This window comes from Haliotis cracherodii, unplaced genomic scaffold, assembly GCF_022045235.1.
Source record: "Haliotis cracherodii isolate W230 unplaced genomic scaffold, xgHalCrac1.p SCAF_19, whole genome shotgun sequence".
In the NCBI taxonomy this organism is placed as follows: Eukaryota; Metazoa; Mollusca; class Gastropoda; order Lepetellida; family Haliotidae; genus Haliotis; species Haliotis cracherodii.
The window spans coordinates 15,224,656-15,249,805 of record NW_027266274.1 but is presented as its reverse complement, the minus strand read 5'-3'; the positions used below and the strand labels follow the sequence as shown (position 1 = coordinate 15,249,805).

General features: G+C 39.6%; 1 protein-coding gene across 1 annotated transcript in view; it reads right to left on the bottom strand.

Moving 5' to 3' along the window:
- Positions 1 to 293: 293 nt before the first annotated feature.
- The window catches only part of LOC139466981 (notch homolog 2 N-terminal-like protein C), a 46,495-nt gene continuing 21,638 nt past the window's right edge, over positions 294 to 25,150 (bottom strand). The window contains 3 exon segments of the mRNA XM_071248692.1: positions 294 to 373; positions 1,300 to 1,416; positions 3,102 to 3,199. Of these exon segments, the coding sequence (XP_071104793.1) occupies positions 294 to 373; positions 1,300 to 1,416; positions 3,102 to 3,199 (295 nt within the window).

Below are 25,150 nucleotides of genomic sequence, written 5' to 3'. Positions count from 1 at the left end.
ATGCTGCTGGGGTTCTCTTTTGCAAATATGATCCCTTTATCCGCTATTCAAATTTCTGATCAGGATAATACTTTTCGTAAGTGGAGTCAGGAAAACCATCAATACTGTCTGTACACCAGGTCTACTGTTAAAAATGTTGGAGTATATTATTGTGACCACATTTAGCACGTGTCTAATTAACACAATTAATCAGTCATTACATTCAATACAATCTATATCCGCTACTACCAACTCTTGTGAGCAAATTGTACACATCTAAGAAACAGTATGGTCTTGTTCCGGTCCGGTTGTATTCAGTTGAGGTACAGCTTTGCGAAGACAGCAACAACTGTGAGCAGAAGGAAGTGCACTGATATTGTCGCTGCACCAGAGGCTGAAATACAGGACATCCATGTCTGCATTATGCCTGTTACATTATTATGTTCGTCATTTACTAATGTGTAAGTCCAACGTAGGAGATAATAAGTCCTACGTAGGAGTTATTTAGTCCTACGTAAGAAAAAGTAAGTCCTACGTAGGACATAGAAAGTCCTACGTAGGAAATACTAAGTCCTACATAGGAAATACTAAGTCCTATGTAGAAGATAATAATACGTAGGAGATACTTAGACAAAAGAAATTTCACCGTGGCCCTACTACAATTCCGTACATTTCAGCCAGTTACAGTGAGAACGTATTCCCCCTTTCCTCATTTCCATATATTGCCTAGGTGTATGAAATATATAGAAATGATTCAAAGATGAACATATGATTGTTGCTGGTCGGAATTAAATCGGAGGCATTGAGAGTGTCAGGACAAGATTATTTCTGTACTTATAGTGAAACATGGATAAAAATAAATGGATATTGCATAGATTAAAGGATTGACCATATACATGGCAAGCTCTTTCGGGGTAAAATGAGTCCAGCAACAACCTGCTGAATTTAAGCGGCAAAAGAATTCCCATGATCACTATTACAGAACATTTGAATCATGGTACAGAATACAACAGAAATACAGAGCCTTGGCCACTATGTCTCCTCATTCTTCTAGTTGAAGTGTACGTAGCCAAACGAGGTCACGTGTTACATTAAATTTACCGCCATACATAGTAACCTACCAGAGACTTATACTGTGAAAACAAGGAATTCCTCTTACTGCACTCTTTGTCATCATGCTCTAAATGATGTTTACTGCTCATATCATATTAGTATTTGGAGGTAACGGTAATCAAAACAGGAATATGAGGGGCAGATGATTCATATAATTGATATAGATTATGGAAACGATTGTAAAATTGTCCTCGAAAATAATTTTACCGTCAGCACACAGGTCCCCTCCAAAGCCTTGAGCACAGAAACAGATATGCTGGCCAGTGGTGTCAGCCTGACAGGTGCCTCCGTTTTCACAGGCAGTTGTATCTGTGCACTTTGGAGCTTGAAATACCAAAATATGCGAGGATGAAAAGGATCATGAAAATTATGTCAAAAAGGCCATTGATTTATTGATAAAGAAAAAGTGTCTTAGTCACATTGTGCATGTCTTTAGCGATTCTCTGTGTTATGGCGGCGTTTCATGACGGTTGACAATGTACTCACCACATAATATATATAATGTATCGAAAATAACGTGTATGTCTTAATAATATCATAACCTCATCAGTAAGAGCTAGAATATGTTTTTACATACTTATGAAACATTTTGTGATTACATCTTCATCTAGTATGTTCAAATGCCTAATAAGGTTGTCGTTTGCCTTCTATTCCATCCTTTTAATGATCATAACAAGAGAGGTCCTACCGAGTTCGCATCTGTCTCCACCGTTGCCAGTGACACATGTGCAGACAATAGACCCGGTTGAATCTTCACACGTCCCCCCATGCAGGCATGGATTTTTTGTACACGAAACTGTCAGAAATATTAAGTTTTTCATGTAAAGTAATGCATGGTAAGTCAGGGTGATACATATATGTTGATGTTATTTTTGTATATCAATTCCTCAGGATGATAAGTATTATGAAATAATGTTGAATACATGTAGGTCTACTGCTCTTTAATTAACCAAATAATCAAGTTGTAAGCTATTGTTTATTGAGAGAAAAGTTAGTATGTTTGAAACCTTGAAAGGACACAATCAGGCAGCGCACGTCAAGGGGCACTGCCACTATTTATATTTTAAGATGTTAGAGCACGTATACATTTCGGTAAAGAACAGTGAGAACGATTTCAGCATTACAGCATTTCCCTATATTGCCAGGGTTATAAAATTTATGAAACCGATTCCTCTTCAGGGCAAGTTAAAAAATAAAAATGAATACAGATGAACACATAAAAGTATTGTTGCATGTAGGAAGGACATCGAAGGCGTTGAGAGTGTCTTAAGATTAGATTATATCCTGTACTTATTGTGAAACACATTACAAATACCCCTGTACATGAATATCTGCAGGTAATTATTGACATGTACTAAACATGCAGGTCGCCTTCTGCAAGCCGAGTCTTAACAAGGGTCTCAATAGCCACGTGATGACCGTATTTAGATTGCATGTGTCTTCTCTAGCAACATTTCCATAATCACTAGCACAGAACATTTGAATCACTGTCACAGAATACAATAGGCAATTCGCTGAAGTGCAGAGCGTTCGACAAAACGTCACGTCTTCATTGCTCCAGCTGAATAAGCGCAGCCAAACGACGTCATATGGCAAATCACATTTACCGCTATAAATAGTAACCAATCAGAGACATAAACTGTGAAAACAAGGAATTCGTCCTACTCTTTCCCAATTCAGTCAGTTTCGAAAGCATACAATACTGAATCAGATCAAATTTAACATATACACGTTAAGGCCTCTTGCCAAAATCTACCGATAATTATTTCAATCGACGTCACTCCCTCATGTAGGTCCAATACAGGATGTAGGAACATCAACTCATACACAAACGGTGACTGTGGACTGTGGGATAAAACTGTTTAGAAAACTTATCATTGTAAGTATTATTACAATTTAGCAAAAAATATATTATCAAAATTAAACCGTACATACATGTTTTCACCACGTACAATATCATCATTATTGCAAACTATCAAACAGTAAGGAGAAGAATCTGAAAACGTTACCGTCTGCACATTTGTCTCCTCCCCAGCCAGGTGCACACGTGCAGACAATAGACCCGGTGGAATCTGCACACGTTCCTCCATTCAAGCATGGATTGATTGTGCAAGAAACTGGTAGAAATATATAGTGTTTCATGTAAAGTAATGCATGATAAGTAACTACATTACATTAATCTGCATCAACTTTACTCACGATGATATATTTTGATGTTATGTTATGATGGGAATTCTCAGGATGACAAGTATTATCAAACAATGGTGAATTAATGTAGGTCATCTGCTCGTTAATGAACCGAACACACCGGTTTTCAGCTGTTGGTTTTTAAGAGAAGGGAAAGCATTAGTGTAACACTGAGGTGACACAATCAAGCCACGTAAGTTAAGGGGCACCGGCACTATTTCCGTTTTAAGGTGTTTCGCTTGAGCACGTATACATTTCGTAACAAGTTGTACAGACAATTGACACTCTTGAATCTTTACACTTCATCCATTCAAGAATGGATTGATGCTGAGGGGAGCTTTCAGAAATTTGAAGGTTTCTAAAATAATATAACTCATGGTCATACACTGAAAAAATCTTAAAACTTATTTGGCACGTTGATGCTACAATTTTCTAAACTGACCACATTTTGCTATGTGTCATATTTCCAGAAGCATTGTTACTGAATATTTGACTACTGGTGCTCGTATTACAGGTTCAGTCATTTAGACTGTCGCAGCTGGATACTGGTTAAAACATGCTATTCATTAAAGATATCTGATACTGTAAATACATGGTTCTTGAAATGCTATTTATATAATTGAGACCAATATGCAATCTAGTATCGATTCTCAAGCATACACAAAGAGCATTATAGAAGTGAGTGAGCGAGTATGGTTTTACGCCACTTTTAGCAATATTCCAGTAAAAATCTATCATGTATACATTTCTACGGAAGCGTAGTAGGGCCACGGTGATTTTATTTTTTGTCTAAGTATCTCCTACGTAGGACTTAGTATCTCCTATGTAGGACTTACTATCTCCTACGTAGGACTTACTATCTCCTACGTAGGACTTACTATCTCCTATGTAGGACTTACTATCTCTTACGTAGGACTTAGTATCTCCTTCGTAGGACTAACTATTTCCTACGTAGGACTTAGTATGTCCTAGAATCACTATCTCCTACGTAGGGCTTATTTCTCCTACGTATGACTAAGTATGGACTAGAATTACTATCACCTTCGTAGGACTTTTGAGATAGTAAGTCCTACGCAGGAGATAGTAAGTCATACATAGGAGATAGTAAGTTCTACGTAGGACATAGTAAGTCCTACGTAGGATAAACTTAGACCCAAAAATATTCCCCGTGGACCTGCTACACTCCCGCATATTTCAGCCAGTAACAGTGAGAACGTGTTCACCCTTTCCTCATTTTCATATATTGCCTAGGCCTATGAAATATATAGAAATGATTCCTCTTTAGGCAGCACAAGATAGAAAAAGAAAATGCATACAGATGAACATATTATTGTTGCTGGTAGAAATTAAATCGCTGGCATTTAGAGTGTAAGGGTCTTTAGATTAGATTACTAGTATTTAAAAATAAAAGGATATTGCATAGGTTAGAGGAGTGACCACATGCAAGGCAAGCTCTTTAAGGGTAAAATGAATCCAGCAACAACCTCCTGTCTGTCATATGTCTAGAATACAATAGGCACATCTCCATATTCACTATGACAGAACATTTGAATCACTATCACAAAATACAATAGGCAATTCGCTGAAGTGCAGAGCGTTCGTCACAACGTCACGTCTTCATTGCTCCAGCTGAATAAGCGCAGCCAAACGAGGTCATATGGCAAATCACATATGAACCAGACCAAATTTAACATATACATGTTAAGGCCTCTTGCCAAACCCTACCTATAATTATTTCAATCGACGTCACTCACTAATAGGTCCAATACAGGAGGTAGGGACATCAACTCATACACAAACGGTGACTGTGGACTGTGGGTTAAAACTGTTTAGATAACTTATCATTGTAAGTATTATTACCATTTTCTACCACATTACTACCTTCTATCACGGGATAACATAACCACGCGTTGACAGTACTTGATTATCCAAACACATTGCATCAGAGATTAAATTGGATATTGCATAGATAAGAGTAGTGACCACATGCAAGGCAAGCACTTTGAAATAAAATGAAGCGAAACACATATTTTAGAATACATGCGACAAAACACATTTCCATAATCGCTAGTACAGAACATTTGGATCACTGGTACAGAATATTTGACTACTTGTGCTCGTATCGCAGGTTCTATCATTTAGACACTAACTCCTAACAGTATAAATGGGTTTTGTAACAACAGATGTCAAAGGGGATTATTTTTATATGTTAAAAATAATGGATAGCATTTATTTTACACATATACATGTATGCATACACATACGGGTTATAAAATGTGATTGTATACGACTGTAAGCTTCACCACGTTCAACCCTTTCATTTATGCAAATTAGCAGAATAATATAATAATGTTACCATCTTCACAAGTGTCTCCATCCCAGCCAGCCGCACATGTACAGTCAGCTGAACCGCTGTCATCTGCACATGTTCCTTCATGTTTGCATGGATTAGGATTGCAGGTAGTACCTATGATATACATATTAAAAGGTAATTCAAGGATATGTATCGTGCGAGATAAACATTAGCACATACATGTACTTTCAATCAGGGTTGTTTAAGGAGCCATAATTATCCGTGTAGAACTGTGGCCCGTGGTCAGCTGGCTCACAAGTTTTACCCTGATGATAACCCGTGGTGTGTATCAACGTTGGCTCTGCTCCACATAGAATAGTTTCTACTGCGACACATACATGTATACCCCTTAATCCCATATATCATTACTTTGAAGATATTTGACCTCACATGAGTAATATCTCCATTCATTATGATAGTGTTAGCAACCGTCTCAACAGACCAACCGTCTCAACAGACCATCACTTCCATCGCATTTGTTTCAATATCAGCACTGTTGGCTGTAAGATGTTTAATGAATTTGACTAAGAATTGGAGGTATTTACTTCCGTTGCTCAGTGGAAAATACATTAGATTAATAACATGCTGAAAAGGACAACATTTATTTTGTTTGTGCATCACTTACTGTCTACACACTGGCTGCTGAACATCAAAGCAATCGTGATTATCCCTGTAAAAATATCATATATAGTGAGTTATTATATTCATCATCTGTAAACGTTATGATGTCCTTTATGTATTCAATAATGTAACTACTGGAGCCTCTCAAGAGTACATGTATGTATCTGGACTAATCTACGCTGATATATTGATGACAGTGCCAAAGTAGAAGGGAACAACCATGGCACGATAAAAACTGAGACCCTCACGGTTTATGTTGACAATTGAGCACACTGTGCCGTCTTTATGAAAAAAACATATATGAATTTCGGTGGACATGTTTTTTTATCTGACGAAATAATTATCTAATGCCTTTTATTCATTCGTATTTATTAGGTGAAGCTCTTTACAAATCATACACATATTGTGTCTTCTTGTCTGTAGTATCCCCGTCCCGTTTGGAAAGATAAAAAATATACTCTCCAAAAAAGGTAGAATGTAGTTCATTGAACCTGACTACACAAAACATCCCGTATATAAATTGGATACATGTTATTGGAAAATGTTGGTGACCTGATATTCGACAAACAGAGCGTCACAACGCAGACATTGTCGATTTGCAATGTCTTAAACGACATTGTTTTCTCACTTGTTAAAAAATGTCATGGCGGAAAACAGTAAAGCAAAATGCACGTGCAAGTTATGCCATTCGTAACTCGTGGTAGTGGCTATAAAATGGCAAGCACAAGCCAATAATTTGTCATTCAATTGTCAACATTTTTCAAGTTCGAAAATACAGGAACATCGCCACTGGACGTATCCAAAGAGGGGATTTGCAGTCTTCTGTTGCATGCCACTTCAACGTCCACCACAGCACAATTTGCTGCCTTTGGGACGAATCCACACAGTTTCACTGCAGACCGTCCGAGAACTGTCCGACCAAGAGTTACCACCCCTGAACAGAATCGCTACATTCTACTGTTCCAGCTACGTCATCGCAATGCCACAGCTACGGAGACTAAAGGACGCATCCCTGGTTTGAGGTGGATATCGGACCATACTGTCAGCGGCGTTAAACCCACGTCACTCACTCTTTACATAAGCTGTTCACGATTATCCCAAGCCTGTAAATCAAACACTGCACTAGTTTTGGGATTTATAGAGTGAGTGAGTGAGTATGGTTTTACACCGCTTTTAGCAATATTCCAGCAATATCACGGCGGGGGACACCAGAAATGGGCTTCACACATTGTACCCATGTCGGGAATCGAACCCGGGTCTTCGGCGTGGCGAGCAAACGCTTTAACCACTAGGCTACCCGACCGCCTCTAGCATTGTTGATGTCCTTTATACTACTGATGAAGTACAGACAGTTTCTCATAACATATATGCAAGAATACACCTGGTAATTGTCTTGTGATTTGCCTTAGCATTGTTGATGTCCTTTATACTACTGATGAAGTACAGACAGTTTTTCATAAGATATATGCAAGAATACACCTGGTAATTGTCTTGTGATTTGCCCAACTGAATAATGTTACCGTTATCAATGGTTCTGAAATTTAGGTTGGATTGTAGTCAATATAACAACTGAACTACTTAAAATAACTTCTTTGATAGGCATTTAGAAGTTGGAGTACTAAGTAAGGATAAGAATTTATGGATGAACAACTTCTTTATTACAATTAAGAGCGACGTTTCGGTGTAGGTTCTAACACCGTTATCAAGCAAGTGATTTACAGAGTCTGACTGACTGATATAGAAGATTTAACGTGCGCTTTCCGACTGCAGCGTATTTCGCACACGGGCCTGGCCGGACCATTTAGTGTATTCCGAGAAGGGTGAAAGTGGTGTGTGCAACCCAAGAGGGGGCTTCTAGGGGTTGCTTATATTGATTTTTTGAAATTTTTAAATTTGGAATAAATGCCGAGGTGGGTGGAGGAGGGAACTAAGGGAGCCGGGTGAGGTGGGTGTTTGTATGTTTATTGGATTTTGGATTGGTAGATTAATTAGTTTTTAGATGCGCTTAATTAGGTCTGTTTTGATTAGGAATACGTCTAGGGCCTTGAAGTTTTCTAGTTTATTTTGAGGGTTTAGTATTTCATCTAGAGTAGGAACCTTATTTAGATTGAGGGTGGTTTGTAGTGTGGTTCTGTGTGTTTGATAGTGGGTGCAGTGGATGAGTGCGTGTTCTGTGGTTTCGGGTTGTTTGCAGTGGGGGCAGTTGCCTGTGGTGTGTCTTTTAAGTTGTTTTAGGTGGTTATTTAGGTTCGTGTGTCCTGTTTGGAGTTGTGTAATTAATCTATCAATTTTTTTAGAGTGCAGTAAGCAAGTATATATACAGGTAGGAGACAATGTTTATACAGTAGGGTAGATATTGTATACTGGAGTAGCGAAGCCTGCTGTGTACACACGAGGGCTGTGATGATGACCATGGGTGAAGTCAGTGCCATGATCAGAGGATGAAGCCAGTAATGTAAACAACGGGATTATGGCTGATTGGGGTCTTTGATGAGTTGATGGTACGCCAGGGGTATGTTATAATCTTGGTCACGGTTGATTGAGGGCTGAAGTCTTTTGATGTTGATGGCTTCTTGTAGTTTCCTGATCTTGAAGTCTTTGAGGTTGGTGGCGAGGGTTGTGACTCTCTCCCACTGGATGTTGTGGCTTGGGTTGTCACGGATGTGGTCTGATAGAGCTGATTTTGAGTCATCTTTGGAGACTGAGCTTTGATGTTCTTTAATTCGGATGATGACTCTAAATAAGCTCTATCAGACCACATCCGTGACAACCCAAGCGTGGGTTGCACAGACCACCTTCGCCCCTTTCGGAAACACATTAAATGGCCTGGCCGGGCCCGTGTGCGAAATACGCATCAGTCGGAAAGCGCACGTTAAATCTCCAAAGTAAGTAAGTAAGTACTCTGTCAGTTGCAGTTTGTACTCCAAGCGAGCAACACCTCTCCAAGCCTCCTCAAGCCAACGCACAGCACCGCTGATAGCAAGCCCAGGGAGAACTTCAAAGGTAATTATATAACCACTCACCCATCCATTCACAACAACCTACACCCCCTAAACAACGCTCACACCCAAGCCCAAACCTAAAACTACACTCACAAAGCCAACCTAACCAAAGACAAACACTTCAAATTAAAACACAAGCCCTCTAAAAAATCTCTTAAAGCTTAAAACAACTCACAAACCCTAAACAACCAAAAAACACCCAAACACTACTCACCCCTTCCAAAACACTCCATCCACAACCCCACAAATACCACAACTCACACACACATCCTATACACCGAATCCCAGCATGGCAGACCAAAGACAAATCGAGATAAGCGAAATCTCTGACATTACATCCCCTACACCTGCGGAGGCGCACAACACCTCCGACAGGGCAACACCCTCACTCATCCCCAGAGGCTACGGCGATCAAGACCCTCAAGCCTCCTACATGGAAACTCAACCCAGCACCCCACCTCCCCAAGCATGCAACTCAAAAAAACGCAAACTAGACGCATCAACATCACCTACCTCACACACCCTCTCACCCGCAGCCCTCATCACCACGTGGGCCCTCTACTTTTTTTCGGCTACCCCCTCAGTACAACTAGCTCCAACACTAACCATAAATAAAATAGGCATGTGGCTAAGGCAACAAACAATCAACTACTTAAACATCAAACGTAGCTTCAAAGGATATCAGATAATCTTCCAAAATCAGGAATCCTACATAGCAGCAACTAAAATTAAACAAATATTCCAATTCACCGTAAATAGCTCTAAACCTAACTGGCAAATATACACTAGGGGAGTTATTCGAGTGCACCCAAGGGAAACCGACGAGGACCTCGATATATACGCCAAAGAAGCTAACACTATCCAAACCCAACCACAAATAACTAGCCTCCGCAGGATTAAATCAAACAGAAACGGGAAAACCACCCCCACACCTATTGTAATAATAAATTAAAAAAAAACAACTAAACACCCTGAAGCCCCCAAACATATCACTTTCGGAGCTAACCATAACTTAGAGGTCAAACCATACATTAAGCAAGTAAAACAATGTTCTAATTGCCTACAATATAATCACACCGCTAATCAATGTACTTTCAAAAAAAACTAAATGCCAAAACTGTGCCCAAACGGACTGCCCAGGCATATGCACCCCCTGGTGCATCAATTGCAAATCCATAAAACACTCATCACTCTCCAACCAATGCCCACACAGACTATCACTCACCCAACAGGCCAACAAACATATAGACATAAACATGGCCAAAATCCAAACCAAAAAACCCACAATGCAAGCATACAAACCACTACTACCAACAACACCCCCAAACAACAACACTCACGCACGCACAACAGTATACCCAGGCTCCGCATGGGACCAAAATCAGCAAGACGCATACATCGCAAACGAAACAAACACCCCACACATCCCACAAACCCACACACCCACCCTCCCCGCCTCTCTCCCCACAATTACCACATCTACACCCGCAAGCAAAACCCAACGCACAACGACCACCACACAACCAGCACCAACACAAGCCATCACAGCCACAAGGGCAACAACACCCCAAAACCTACAGGCAACCCCCGAACATCCAGTCAACAGGGAAACTACAGAAACCACTCAGACTCTCACACCCAAACCCAGCATGCAACCCACCACCGAAGAGAGTGACCAAACTAAAGATAATTCAACAGAAGAGGACGAGTACACATCCTCAGAGGAAATATACGATCTAACCTTGTCAGCCCCTAAAACCAAAAGCCATAGAAAACAACTCAACCAAAACGAAACAAGCAAAAAACTAAACAACTTAGTCCTCCTACTAGCTTACATGTTAAAGCAGTCTAACCCAGAAGCCAGCTCCAAAGCCTTCTTTGGTGTAGCACATAAACTAAAACTCGTCACCACCCCTTTCGACCGTTTCAACAGCTACCTTAATGACCTACTAAAGTAAATACCTAAACCAAGCCTAAACCAAACATAAATCACACCAGTTTCCCAATGGAAGGCCTAAACATTTTTCAATGGAATGACAATGGCATCGCCGGCCATGTTTCTGAACTTAAAGCTAAATTCAAAATAGATAAAGGTCCCCATGTAGCATGTATTCAAGAAACCAAATTCTCACATAAAACTAAATTCAACCTACCAAATTATAACGCAGTAAGAACCGAGAGGTCAAAAACCATCCCAAGCAGAACAGGAGGAGGTCTAATCATCTACGTTAGAGAGGATATTAACTACAAAGAAGTTAAAGGAAACACTCCTAATCTAGAAGCTAATGGAATCCAAGTCACCATCAATAACCAAAAAATAAAAATCATTAACATCTATCACTCAACACTAAAACCAATTAAAGATACAGACCTAGACATCCTTTACCAATTAGGAAATAAATCAACAATCTTCCCGGGAGACTTCAATGCCCATCATCCTACCTGGGGCATTGCAGATAAACTAGACAACCATGGACAACTAATATCAGGATGGATCGAAAAAAATGACCTAATACTATTAAACAATAACCAACCAACTAGATACGACAAAATCCATCACACCATGTCGGCTATCGACTTAACAATATGTACGCCAGACTTAGCACAAAGTCTGATGTGGGACGTCCCCCCAGTACCTCTAGGCAGCGACCACTTTCCCATAAATATAACCCTAGGAAATCTAAAAATACCAAATCAAACCCCTAAACAGGAACCTAAATTTCAGTACAAAAACGCCAACTGGGACAAATTCCAAGAATTATGCAACCAAGCTAATCTAAACGATTTAGAAACAAAAGACCCCGAAACATTCTGTCAAAACCTAACTAACTTCATAATCAACGCAGCCAAATCCGCAATCCCCTTCAAATCATCCAACCCAGGAAAACCCACCGTCCCTTGGTGGAATGAGGAAATAGAGCTAACTAGACTAAAACGCAAATCGGCCTTCAACAGAGCTAAACGAGACCGCTCTCATCTCAAAACAGCCCATGAACTTAACCACCAAGTCTAAAACCTAGTTAAAACTGCTAAAACCAAAAAAAATTGTGAGGAGCTAAACCACCACACCGACGCTAGGAAGGTGTGGCGCAAAATTCACGCCATCAGAGGCATCAAACGGCACAAAAAAGCCCCAATATAAACAACTCAACTAACCCCACCCAAAAGGCAAACATCCTAGCCAAACACTTCTCTAAAATTAGTAGCAACAGTAACTTCAGCAAGAAATTCCAAGATAAACTAAAAAAAGAAACCAAATTCTCCAAAGAAAACAGACAAGACAACCTAGAAATAAACCAGCCTTACACCCTAGAAGAACTAAATCACGTACTAAACAATAGAAAAAAAGGAACAGTCCCTGGCCTAGACCTCACCTCTTACCAAATAATCAAACATTTACCTACCAAACTACTCCAAACTTTACTTAAACTATACAACCTAGTCTACCTAAACGGACAGGTCCCATCCTCATGGAAGGAAGCTCTAGTAATCCCAATACCTAAACCAAATAAACCAGCCGATCAGGCTAACTCCTATAGGCCCATCTCCCTAACCTCAAATATCTGCAAAATAATGGAACTTATGACTAAAAATAGGCTACAGCACTACCTAGACCAAAACAACATCATAAACCCCGACCAAAGCGGCTTCACTCCTGGCCGATCAACTCTCGATAACCTCGCCCGACTAGAACAGGATATAAAAACAGGACAGGTAAACAAGCAATACACCATAGGCATATTCCTCGACTTCTCTAAAGCTTTCGATATGGTATGGCACCACAGGCTAATACAGAAACTTAGAAAAATAGGACTAAAAGGCCAAATAATAAACTTCATCCAAGATTTCCTAAACAATCGCAAAATAACCGTGGGTATAGACCACACGCTATCGGACCAGTGTCCCCTATAAAATGGCACTCCCCAGGGCAGCATCCTCAGCCCAACCCTCTTCAATATAATGATAAACGATCTATTCGAGGGGTTATCCCCTAAACTAAACACTTCAAAATTCGCGGATGACGGAGTCCTATGGATCCGCACTAAAAGCATTAAAATGGCAGAACACTTAATCAAAAAATCTCTAAATAAAATACAACAATGGGCAGACAAATGGGGCTTCTCCCTTAACTCAGATAAAACAACAGGAGTAGTATTCAAACATAAAAACATGAAACCTGCCTACCCAATCATCCAGCTAAACAACCAAACAATCAAATTCCAAAAACAAACCAAATTCTTAGGACTCATTTTCGATCAACACCTCACCTGGGAGGCTCATGTCCAAACCCTAAAAACTAAATGCAGCAAAGACCTTAACACATTAAGATGTCTCACCGGCTCTAACTGGGGAGCCTCCAAAGATACCCTCCTTTCACTCTATACAGCACTAATTAGATCAAAACTAGACTACGGCTGCGCCATATACAATACCCTAAACAACTCTCTATCTAAAAAACTTGACTCAATACAATACCAAGCCCTTAAACTAATTACACGCACCCAACATGGCACCTCCTACACCTCACTTCAGGCACTTACAGGGGAAATGCCACTAAATCTACGCAGGGAACATCTAAGCCTTAATTTCTGGGCCGCGTCCCAAACAAACCCTCTCATCCAAAACTTAATTAACCAAAACATTAGCCCAAGAAACCAAGCTCTAGCTCGCAAACACCCCTTACTCACCCCAATATCCCAAAGAATAACTAACTACCTCAATGAACACCAAACTCAAAATCTTAAACAAAACTGCAAAAAATCAAATATCTTCACCCCTAAACTCAAAATACCCCAAATAGACACAACGCCAGCAAACCAAATAAATAAACAAACCGACCCAAACATAGCTAAGACCACCACACTCGCATACATACACGAAAATTGGCCAAATTGGTGTCACATATACACTGACGGATCTTCAGACCCGATTTCCAACCACACAGGCTTCGGAGTCCATACCACACAACCAGTTATATCCACACAATCTTACCGACTCTCTAACAACCAATCTATATTCACGGCCGAATTTATGGGCATGGCCTCAGCCCTGCATAACCAACAATCTAAAAACAACAATAAAATCCTAATTCTCACCGACTCCCTTAGTGGACTAAAAGCCCTCCAAAACAAAAATACCAAAAACGACCTAAATTAATAAACCAAATACTTAAAAGCTCGAACGACCTGACAAAAGCAGGCAAACAAATAACCTTCTTGTGGATCCCCGCCCACGTAGGAATTTACGGCAACGAAAGCGCCGATAAAGCAGCTAAATTATCTCTCAAAATACCAGAAATAAGCATAAACCTACCCATCTCAAAATCAGAAATTAAAAGTGTTAACAAACAAAAAAAATAACCAAAAAATCAATATCAAAACACAAATAGCCAAATCAAAAAAGTGCTCAGAAAACCACTAGCCAAACCAAAAATCCTACACCCCTCTAAAAAAATTGACAGATCAATTACAAAACTCCAAACAGGACACACTAACCTAAATAACCACCTACAAAAGAGAACACGGTCACGAAGTGCTTAGAATTCCTCCTTTTCATTGTAACTTGAATTTCATCGAATTAATCTGGGGTGATTTGAAAAATATGGTCGCACGGCAAAATAAGACCTTCAAGCGTGCCGACGTCAAGCAGATTGTCTTGAAAGGGATGGGAGAAATTATAGATGTACTTTGGGCAAACTGTGTCCAACATGTTATCAAAGTTGACGAAGATTATTGGAAACAAGTCTGTATCCGACCAGATACTGTCCGAATCTGACGGCGAGGGTGGGCATTTCGTGGGACCAAGAATAGTGCAATACATATACCCCTGTTTCACTACGACATGTAATTGCCCGAATTACCATGGATATGAATTCTTACATATTCGTACATATTTTTAATCATTTCTTAAGAATCTTAAATATATATTATTTGATTCCCAAACATTCTTGTAGTTCATGGGATACTTGAGAAAAAATTGTTTATCAAAGAATTTCTAGGAATCGTCTACGAATTTCAGGTTCGTGCTTTGTAGTACATGTCGTAATCGGATCTTGTCCACTTAGTGTAATTCTTGGCTCAGAAGTTGATTCTCTTTCACCCGAAACAGCCTCGAAAGTCTCGAATCATCTACGAAAATATTAAAATATTTTCTTCGAAACCATAAAGCAATGATTTGTGTAAATGAATAATTACGTATGATTTATTACACATAATAACATGATGCATGAAATATAATAATGTGGCAAGGAATGATACATTCAAGTCAATAACACTGACCTGAAAAAGAATGCAAAAATAATTGGATAAATATTATTAAATAACTGCTTGAGACGCCCAACGCTAACACTGTATTCGTGCGTTCGTGCGTGCGCGATTCCCGTGCAACCTTTCGAGTTGAGTTGATTGGTTCAACAGTGTAATATGGCCCTGGGACGCAGGGGTGGCATTATGCAGATGGCTGTTACAATTAATTTACGTTCCACCCGTGAAGAACAAGTTTGGTTGTTGATGAAATATAGTGATAGCTAAATTGACAGATTTTTTATTCATGCACCGATTGTCTTTAAATGTAATATGCCGTTATGTATGACTGTTTAATAATCTCATACCAACTTTGACTTGAGTAGGTCCAATAGCTTGTCAGATATTGTAGTAAACGTCGGTACCTTAGATTAACTTTAAATGTGATTCGTTTAAAGTAAGGGTATGATAACAGTGCTTGGGCTTCAGACAACTACGTGAGTAAAACGTCTGATTTGTTCATAGTAGATAGTCATCAGTATTGATTGATATTGAACTATATTGTAACGAATGAATTAGTTATGACGAATTCTTGCAAATAATTATAACAATGCTAATCACAAATTGATCAAAGCATTTCACTTAAAATTTCACTATGGCGAAATTTATGCATAGTGTTCGAGAGACACATCCAGCTATGTTGTTCCATTGTAATTAAACGACATGAAGTGTATATAAATAGCTAGATGTATGTAAAGTGTTCAAGTTCAATCATCCTGAACTACGTAAGAATCCGAAACCAATATGAAATATTAAAAAATCTATGAGTCAAATTCTCAATCACAAAACGTGTAATAACTGTTCGCGAAGACCTAGCTATATAGTGTCATTAATGATTATTAGGGATTTATTCATAAACATGATAGTTTGTCTGTTACGCTCAATGGAATCCCTTCCGACAGACAATCAAGAATGACTATTCTCTGGTGTTGATGTTTCATAGTTACCACAGTTATATTTTATATTTGCTGGCAAACTGAGATACCATGCCACAGATTAACATGAATACACCCCTCAGACACAGTATACTGCCTCCGAGCTGACCAATCCTTGTTTGAGCCAATCACTGCCGAGCGCCTGGCAGGGTAACAACAAGCCCCATTTTTAAAGCTTGTTGTTATGACGCGACAATGGGATCGAACCCACGATCTTCCGGTCTCCGTGCAGACGCTCAACCATTAGACGACCACTTAAAGCGTTCTCTTGTCACACCGAAGACCTGGGTTTGATTCCCGACATGGGTACAATGTGTGAAGCCCATTTCTGGTGTCCCCCGCCGTGATATTTCTGGAATAATGCTAAAAGCGGATAAAAACCATTCTCACTCACTCATTCACTCACTAGACCACAGAGGCGGTCGCATATAGAATGAAATAATAATATCAATCACCTGCATATTTATGATGCGCCAATCCACTACTCAAAAACCTACATTATTGCCCAAATTTATGGCACTCGATCCTTATTCTCAGCTCCCTGGAGAATATACATGTACTACCCAAGCTGTGTGTTAGGCGCTAGGCTAACAGTCACATTACCATGTCATCCTACAGGGTCCATTCACTGCTAATTTCGAATATTTCAAACAAGGTCACTCGCCTAAGGAGTACAACATGGGCTACATGGGCTTCAACGTGGGGCAGGGCCGAAGCCCTAGAAACTCTCAGAAGTCAAGTTGCCGAACGCTGCCATCCATTCAATTACTGTCCGCGATCGACGTTGCTTAACTTCTACCGAATAGAATAACACATCCAATAGATATTTATAATTTGAAATTAATGAAATACGTGAAACTCACAAATCAGCAGAGGTGTAATGGAATTGTTGAACATCTTGACAAGCCCGGGTCCAAATATCTCACGGCTGTGATATCTGTGACGGCTTCGTCCACCACTTGCGAGCGCTTGGAATTGTGGAGCTTTTATATCGTATGTAACCATGGCTTCTCTGTTGATAGTAACCCCTCTGTGCTTCCGTAGGTCATAGATAAGTAAATCACTGTATTTGTGTAAATCTATACCTGTCCATGGCCAATACCAACATGTTTTATCATGACTGAGCGAACCCAGTTTTTGTTTCTCTATTCGAGAATATAAAAAAGCACATAACACCAATGATTGATCTGCGGACTCCCGAACCGATTTATCATGATAAGGATTGAAAGGGATTTCAGTGATCGTTGGTATTTTCTATATGTAATGTCCTTCACAGATTAGCCCAAACATTTTTAAACATTTTACGAACGTTCGGACTTGTTTCGAAACGACTGGATGTTTCTAACATTAAGTTTTATCATCACAGTTTCTGTCTAAGTGTATCCCCTGGAGCTTTGAATCACTTCAGCCCCTGACAGTCGCGTGAGCCCGGTAATATCACGTGAATCACTCAACACATATCAGAACTGAATACTACTACTATTACACCACATCATGTATATAATCTCTCATTAATTGATCTAGTCACTTAAGCTTGATAAGAGTGTAAGAATCTACACTGGAACCTCGCTAAATACAATAAACATGAAGTTGTTATCGATAAAGTTGTATGTTTTCTTTATTCACCAACTTCTAGATTGTTTATCAAACTGTTATAAACCTTTTGACTTTAAGATTGTTATATCATGGCAATAATTTTCTGCCAAAAGATACAATTCATTCACTCTATTCTAGTTAGAATAGGTCCCCAACAACCTATGCTGGTCGTACGAGGGAACTAAAAGGCTCAGTGATTGCTTGAGTGCCAGTCATCGTACCCTGACAGCGTGGGACGTTGGTGGATGAATGTCGTGGTTCAGCAAGTTTTGCTTCGATCATGCCACACTCTGAAACACGTTGCATGTGGCGTCTGCAGTTCCTTAAGCACGTTAATATAATTACGATGTGTATTTGTGTATATGTAGGGGAGGGGGGCAAGTCTGTAACTGGATACTTGAGACAAAGATGTCGAAGAATATGAAGCCTGCAGGTGAGATTAAGTGAGAGGTCGCGAAGAGTTTTGATGGTTGTTGACGTTTGAATGTCACCAAATACGAAGCTACGGAGAACATCTAGAACTGTAACAGTCCATGCTTGTCATTAGCAGACTCGCTGACGTGGTTGAATACAGGTCATCGTACGAGGGGCGTTCAATAAGTTTTGCAACTTGGGCATTTGTGTTTACACAAACAATGTCAACTTGTGGCAGGTGTGGCACGAGTCATAACATCAGGTTAACATGTGTCATAACAAGTTCCAGACACAACAATAAGTTAGATGTGATGGCATCATTCACCTCAATATGGTCACAATCATGGATTCTCTCAAACATGAACAACGCGCTGTAATAAAGTTCCTTAACAAGGAGGGATGCAAAGCAAAAGAAATCCATGGTAGCATGTGTAAAGTGATGGGTAAGGATGCTCCTGACTATTCCACAATTTACCGTTGGTCTCTACAGTTTAAAAGGGGTAGGGTGTCCATAGAAGATGACCCAAGGTCAGGCAGGGCTTCAGATGCCACCCAACCGGAAACCATTGGGGCTACAGAAAGAAGAATTTTATCTGACCGACGAGTGAAAGTATCTGAACTTTCTAGGGAATTCCAAATATCAGTTGGAACTGTTGTAACCATTCATGAGCATCTTGGTATGTCCCAGGTATGTGCAAGATGGGTACATAGAAACCTCAGAGCTCAAGATCGCCATCAGAGAACTGAAAGTTGTCGAGACCTCCTGGATCTCTATACTGCTGATGAAGCCGGATTTCTTTCTCGTCTTGTGACAGGTGATGAAATATGGATCCAGGCAACGAAAGCACACCAATTATCCGCCTATGAGGAAGTTTCGCACTCAACCATCGGCTGTCAAGGTAATGTCCACCATATTTTGGGATGCAAGAGGCATATTACTGATTGATTACGTGCCACCAAAAACTACAATCAGTGGACAGTATTATGCTAATGTAATAAAAGAATTGCGAAAATCTATTCGCCAGAAACGCCGTGGGATGTTGACAAGTGGTATTCTACTTTTGCCTGACAACGCTCCGGTTCACAAGTCGAGAATTTCACAGGCTGCCATATGTGAATGTAGATTCAAACAGTTGATACACCCACCCTACAGCCCAGACTTAGGTTTTTCCTGTTCCGGTAAGTGAAATCTGGCCTACGTGGAAGACGCTTCAAGGATGACGAGGGCATAAAGGCTGCCACAGAGGCATGGTTAGAGGGCCAATCTGCGGATTTCTATAAAAGTGGTATTAAAAGCTTGAAGGACAAATGGAATAAGTGTATTGAGGTTAATGGAGGTTGTATCGAAAAATAAAAGTGCAAAAGATATTCTGCGACTTGGTCTTATGTTATCTTTCTTGGATTGTCCGGTCCAGGGTGAATTAATTACAGATCACCGTCATATAGGAAACAAACTTTCGTCCTCGAAAGCGTCGCTTTAAGATGACATAAGACACAAACAGGTTCAATAAAATCTGTGAAAGCAACATTTTCGAGTACTTTTTTTTAAATGTAAAGATCATTTTGTTTCAAATATATTTCGGAAAAACCCTCCCAACTAGACCCATCTGCAGTTAATGTTATCTATACCCATGCATGCACTCTTTATTAAAGAAGCTCCCTGATATGAACCTATGTGACGCTACTCAAAGACAATTTACCCCACCTGGTATCAGGCTGTGTTTGCGTAACGTGACACATTCCACATGCATACACCATTAGTTAAGACGATCTTCCGTGTGGATTTGGCCTGTCACAATTTTGCACTTTGAACAAGTTTGTATTTTATTTGGTTTTTCTAGTGTTTGATGTGGGATCAACACCATGGCCACTTAATGCGGAAAGAAGACTGTAGTAACGCCGGGCGTAACGATTTAGTAATTCGGTGAAATCCACGTTTCTTTCTTCTTCCTGGTTATAGCCTGATATTGTTGTACACAACAATATTAAGGAATTAACATTGCTATACACTGTACAACAACATGGGCGTAGAGGTTTAGCATATGCGACACAAACGCGCTCAATAGATTACCAGGATTTCTTTAGACATCGTAAAGTTCAACTACTTTCTTAAGATTATGGAAAAGGTATTGTCGAGTTAATTTAAGGACAATGAAACTAGCAGCATTGACTGAGATGAATTAAACAGATGTTTTCGAGTACCAAGCTAATAATGAAGACAGAGAGGATTTCAACTTCTCTTTCTTTCAATGCGACGTTTCGGTACAGATAACAGTTAGCTTATCCAACTAGTACCTTTATCACTTGTTTGAAATATCTAGTTGCCTTCTTCTCTCGACTCACTTGCAGTTTACAAAGTGCATTGGCCCATGCAAGTATTCTTGTGTACAGAAGCTCGCAGATACGAACTCGAGGCACATTATTACCCACCTGGTGTAGGGCAGAAGATGGGTAACAGGACATGTTGAGTGTACATACAGCATTATTCATGACGTTCTTCAGTTGAGATTACATCTGTCACGCACATGTTCTACAGGTTGAACGTTAGTATTTTAGATATTAGGATCAATATGACATCGGATATGATATACAGATGAGACAAACGTGGTACATTTGATGTGTGTTACGCAGCTCTTGATTTTTCAGTTATATCATGGCGCATCAGCTCAATGAAGAAGTAACGTATTATTCGAAAATCTGAAAGTTTAGAGAAATGCGCGAGCACGGCTGTTGATCTGACAAGGCAACGGCAATAATTAGGCCGGATCTTTAAATGGAGCCACGATAAGCAGATCCTGGAGCGATTTTAGGGTGCAACACTAACAACAAATTCTGACGCCTTTGACAGGCGGACAATCCTGGACACGTTATCAGGCTGTATGTGAGATTATAACCAACCGCTACCGGCGGTTCCTGTCCGAGCTAAGAAACGTATTTCACTCTGTCCTACAGTCATATTGATGTAGTTGATGGTGTACAACAGTATTAAATGTTAACTGCTGTCAGAAAATGCCTAAAGCAAAATATATTTGTTCTAACTAGAATATCTCATCCGATCCAAGAGCAAAATCATGAGTTGCTTTTGCGCGAATCCTCTCACCCCGGTTGAACCTGCCAAAAATGAAGCTTTTTTATTTCAATTATTAAAATTAATTTTAGGTCAAACTATTGATAAATACCAATGTCTACCAATTGCGGGTGTTGTCGTGTATTTCATATGTAGGAATTTTATCATTTTAAGTGCTCCTTTTGAATGGAAATAACACCCGCTAATTTCACAGAGTGTATATCATAATGTAATATTCACCCGTGCAGAGACAACCCAATTTATAACAATACACATTATGCAATAACATCACTCGGACGGGGCTATTTGTTACATCAGTTGGTCATTCAAATTCATGGAGTCGACGGTAACACTGTGCAACTGTATTCTACAACTTCTTCACTACTCCCGATAGTCACTGCTATTTCTCACTATGTATGCATCTCAAGATTGTATTGTTGAAATATTTTACTGGAGTCAATTCAATAAGTTTTACAGTAGCCTGTGATCCATCACATAGCTCACGAACACATACATTTAAAATAGTATATACGGAAATAGAACCTACAGACTCTCCCTTTTGTAGTAGTGCAAGCTTCATGGCATTACTATAATAGTTAACAGCATCACCAATAAAGTATAATGTCGAAAGATCATCACAAAATTCTATCACCGAGACTACTTACGACCTTGTGTGGTAAATGAGAGTAGCACCCCTCAGACCAAATGGACAGTCGTTAGAAATGACCTCATGTGAACCATTGCAATCTCGTGTCGTGAATCGTTCGTGCTCTAAAATTGACAAAAGGGTATAGCTTAAAGGTAATGACATCCAATTTCAGAACTTAGTATTTATTGCCTGACGCAGCACAGCAGTGCACCTGCCATTCGTCGTTGAAATTAATAAAAACGGTGCGTTAATTTTGAATTACAAGCACAAGGTACTCGAAACAGGTGCAGAAAAATCACCACGATAATCATATAGAAAAGAAAAGATATACATTCCTCAATAACACATAAAAACATGATTCATATCTTTTCCCTTTATTATTTTATTGTATATGTTCTCCTGTTTGACAACAGTAATAGTAGCCCTTTAACGTTAAGACATTTTGAGTGACTTTTAGAACTTGAAATTAGTCTCTATATGTGTGCTTTTACAAATACATTTCAATGAAATTTTTTTCTCTTAAGTACCTTATTTGATTACGGTTTATTACATTCACAGTATAAATCACAAGATGATAGAACCAGTTATTCCTAAATTCTGTTGGCTTGCATAATGTCAGTTAATAAAACCTTTTAGATTCCTGCACTACAATGTACATGTATGGCATCAGCAGAATATAGGGAGATTACTATTGTCTTATGGACGATTTATTTTAAAATTGTAAGAGGTTACAAGTGCACATTTGATCTCACGGTATTATCTGAGCTGAGGACTGCGTTCGTTGTATTACTCCTATAAATCCTGACATTACTGCAATGTTGGACAGGGAGCTCTGGGAATAATCGTAGACAGGTTGTACCTCCTCAATGGCTGCTAGGACGAATGCTTTCGTGACCACACTGCACGCTGTCTTAGACTATGCATGTGTGTAAATAACACTCAGTGACTGCTTTGTAATTATTAAAAGACGAACGATTCAGTATTTCAAAGACAATGCCTAGTGTTATACAAAATTCGTAGTTTGTACACACTTCAAAACCACGGGTAATCACGATACTTTTGCAAACACATATCATTAAACCGCACACGACCCCACCTGTCAATCTGACTCGTCGGGGTGTTATCGTCAGGAATGTTTCATGTACAATTTCTTCCCGAGACTGAAGTAACTGAGCAATCTCGAAATGATGCCAAAACCGGTGTGAAACGCGGGACAGTGTGTATACTACTCTTCCGTCCAGAAGTTTGGAAAATACATCAGATCGAAATTGGTGATAATGAGGTTAAATAGTCATAGGCAGCATTTCACTCACATGTCTATCACCCACCAAACCCATCATCAGCTTATCCTGGCTGCTAATTGACGCAACACTGCACAGCAGGTAGCGATTTGCGGAAAACACCATCATGACACTGAAAAATACTTGATTATGATTGGTCAACAAAGGGCTAAAACCTGGTATTTAATGGTTATAAGATGCCTATAAAATAGCAAGTCTGTTTACACAACATGAATGTTAATACATCGATCTATCGTAATCCATAGCCTACATATGGATGTATATGAAATTCCTGCCGATAAACAATTATTATTATACGTTCGATATCGGAACATTGTCAGATGTGTTTGTCGCTCACTGATACACAGAAAGAGCACTTGACCAAGCATGATGAAATCTATTTCAGAACATTCATTAATCATTGTGTACATAAATGAGCAGTCTTTCATGTGATAGAATGGGAACTCATCTCCTGCTTGAAAATGACGTTTAAGGTGGTTCCAGTGGCAATGCGGTTGTGCAACTATGATCATTTCCACCAGTATTTCATCAGGGTAAGGTTAAACATAATTACAGATAAGGGTTGTCCTCTGGGTTCATGCAATATGTTAATGGCGTTGTCACCGTAAACAACTATTTTGTCAGCCGAAGGGCAGTGAAACGTACAGAAAGCAGGTCAAGTTCAGCCAGATCGAACTTAGTGGTAGAGAGATTTGGGATATGTATTTATTTTACTGGGGAGTTGTTTCAAACCAGTTGGTACATAGATGTAAGTACAAAACGGTTTTTCAAAACACTTTGTTGAGAACTAGATTAGGTCATCGTTGTTATCAGTATTTCTATGACCTATCTACCCACAATGGAAGATGTCATTCTGATTTCCAAGAAACCACTAAGTTGCGTCCAAGCATTGCACAATATGCAGCAGGTTTTGATGAAATTACACATATATCAATAGAGGGTTATTTGATAACTTCTAATTATACACGCAAGGCCCCTGATCTCGGAGATATTTCCTAAAACGTGTAATGAACATGCAGGGCAATGACTAAAGCTATACAGCTATACCAGCTATACGATGTCAGTATGTAAACAACAATCTAATGACTGACAATATGAGTGAGCGAGCCTGACCACCTGATCGAGTTAATCATCATTTACGGCAAACGTCTCTTACTTCTCCGACGAAGGCCAATCCTACCTGAATCTTCATGGGAGTTTCTAGTGCTGACTTGAAAAACTTAGGGTGCAACATATAATACTTTTAAGACATTACTACTGAAAATCTGAAATTCCTCTCACTTAAAAAAACTTGTTGTATCTGAGCAAGAGTTTGTGAAATTTCATTTTCCCTTATCCCGTTGAAAACTTGAATACTGGTTGTCAAGAGCTTATATAATTTCTACTGCAATACACAAGAACATTGTCCACTCACTTGCCAGTGTCCAGAGATCGGTTCAGCTGGATGTGGATGTGGTACAGCATCATGATGTCCTTTTGCTCTGTCAGGATGTCCAGCAACAGACGCACACTACGGGAGATGTGAAACGCAAAGCTCCCTGATCTACCTATCTCTTCAATGGGGATCTTCCATATCCCCTTGAACAAGATGCAGTGTTTATCAGTGGCATTCATGATGAAACAGGTAGAAA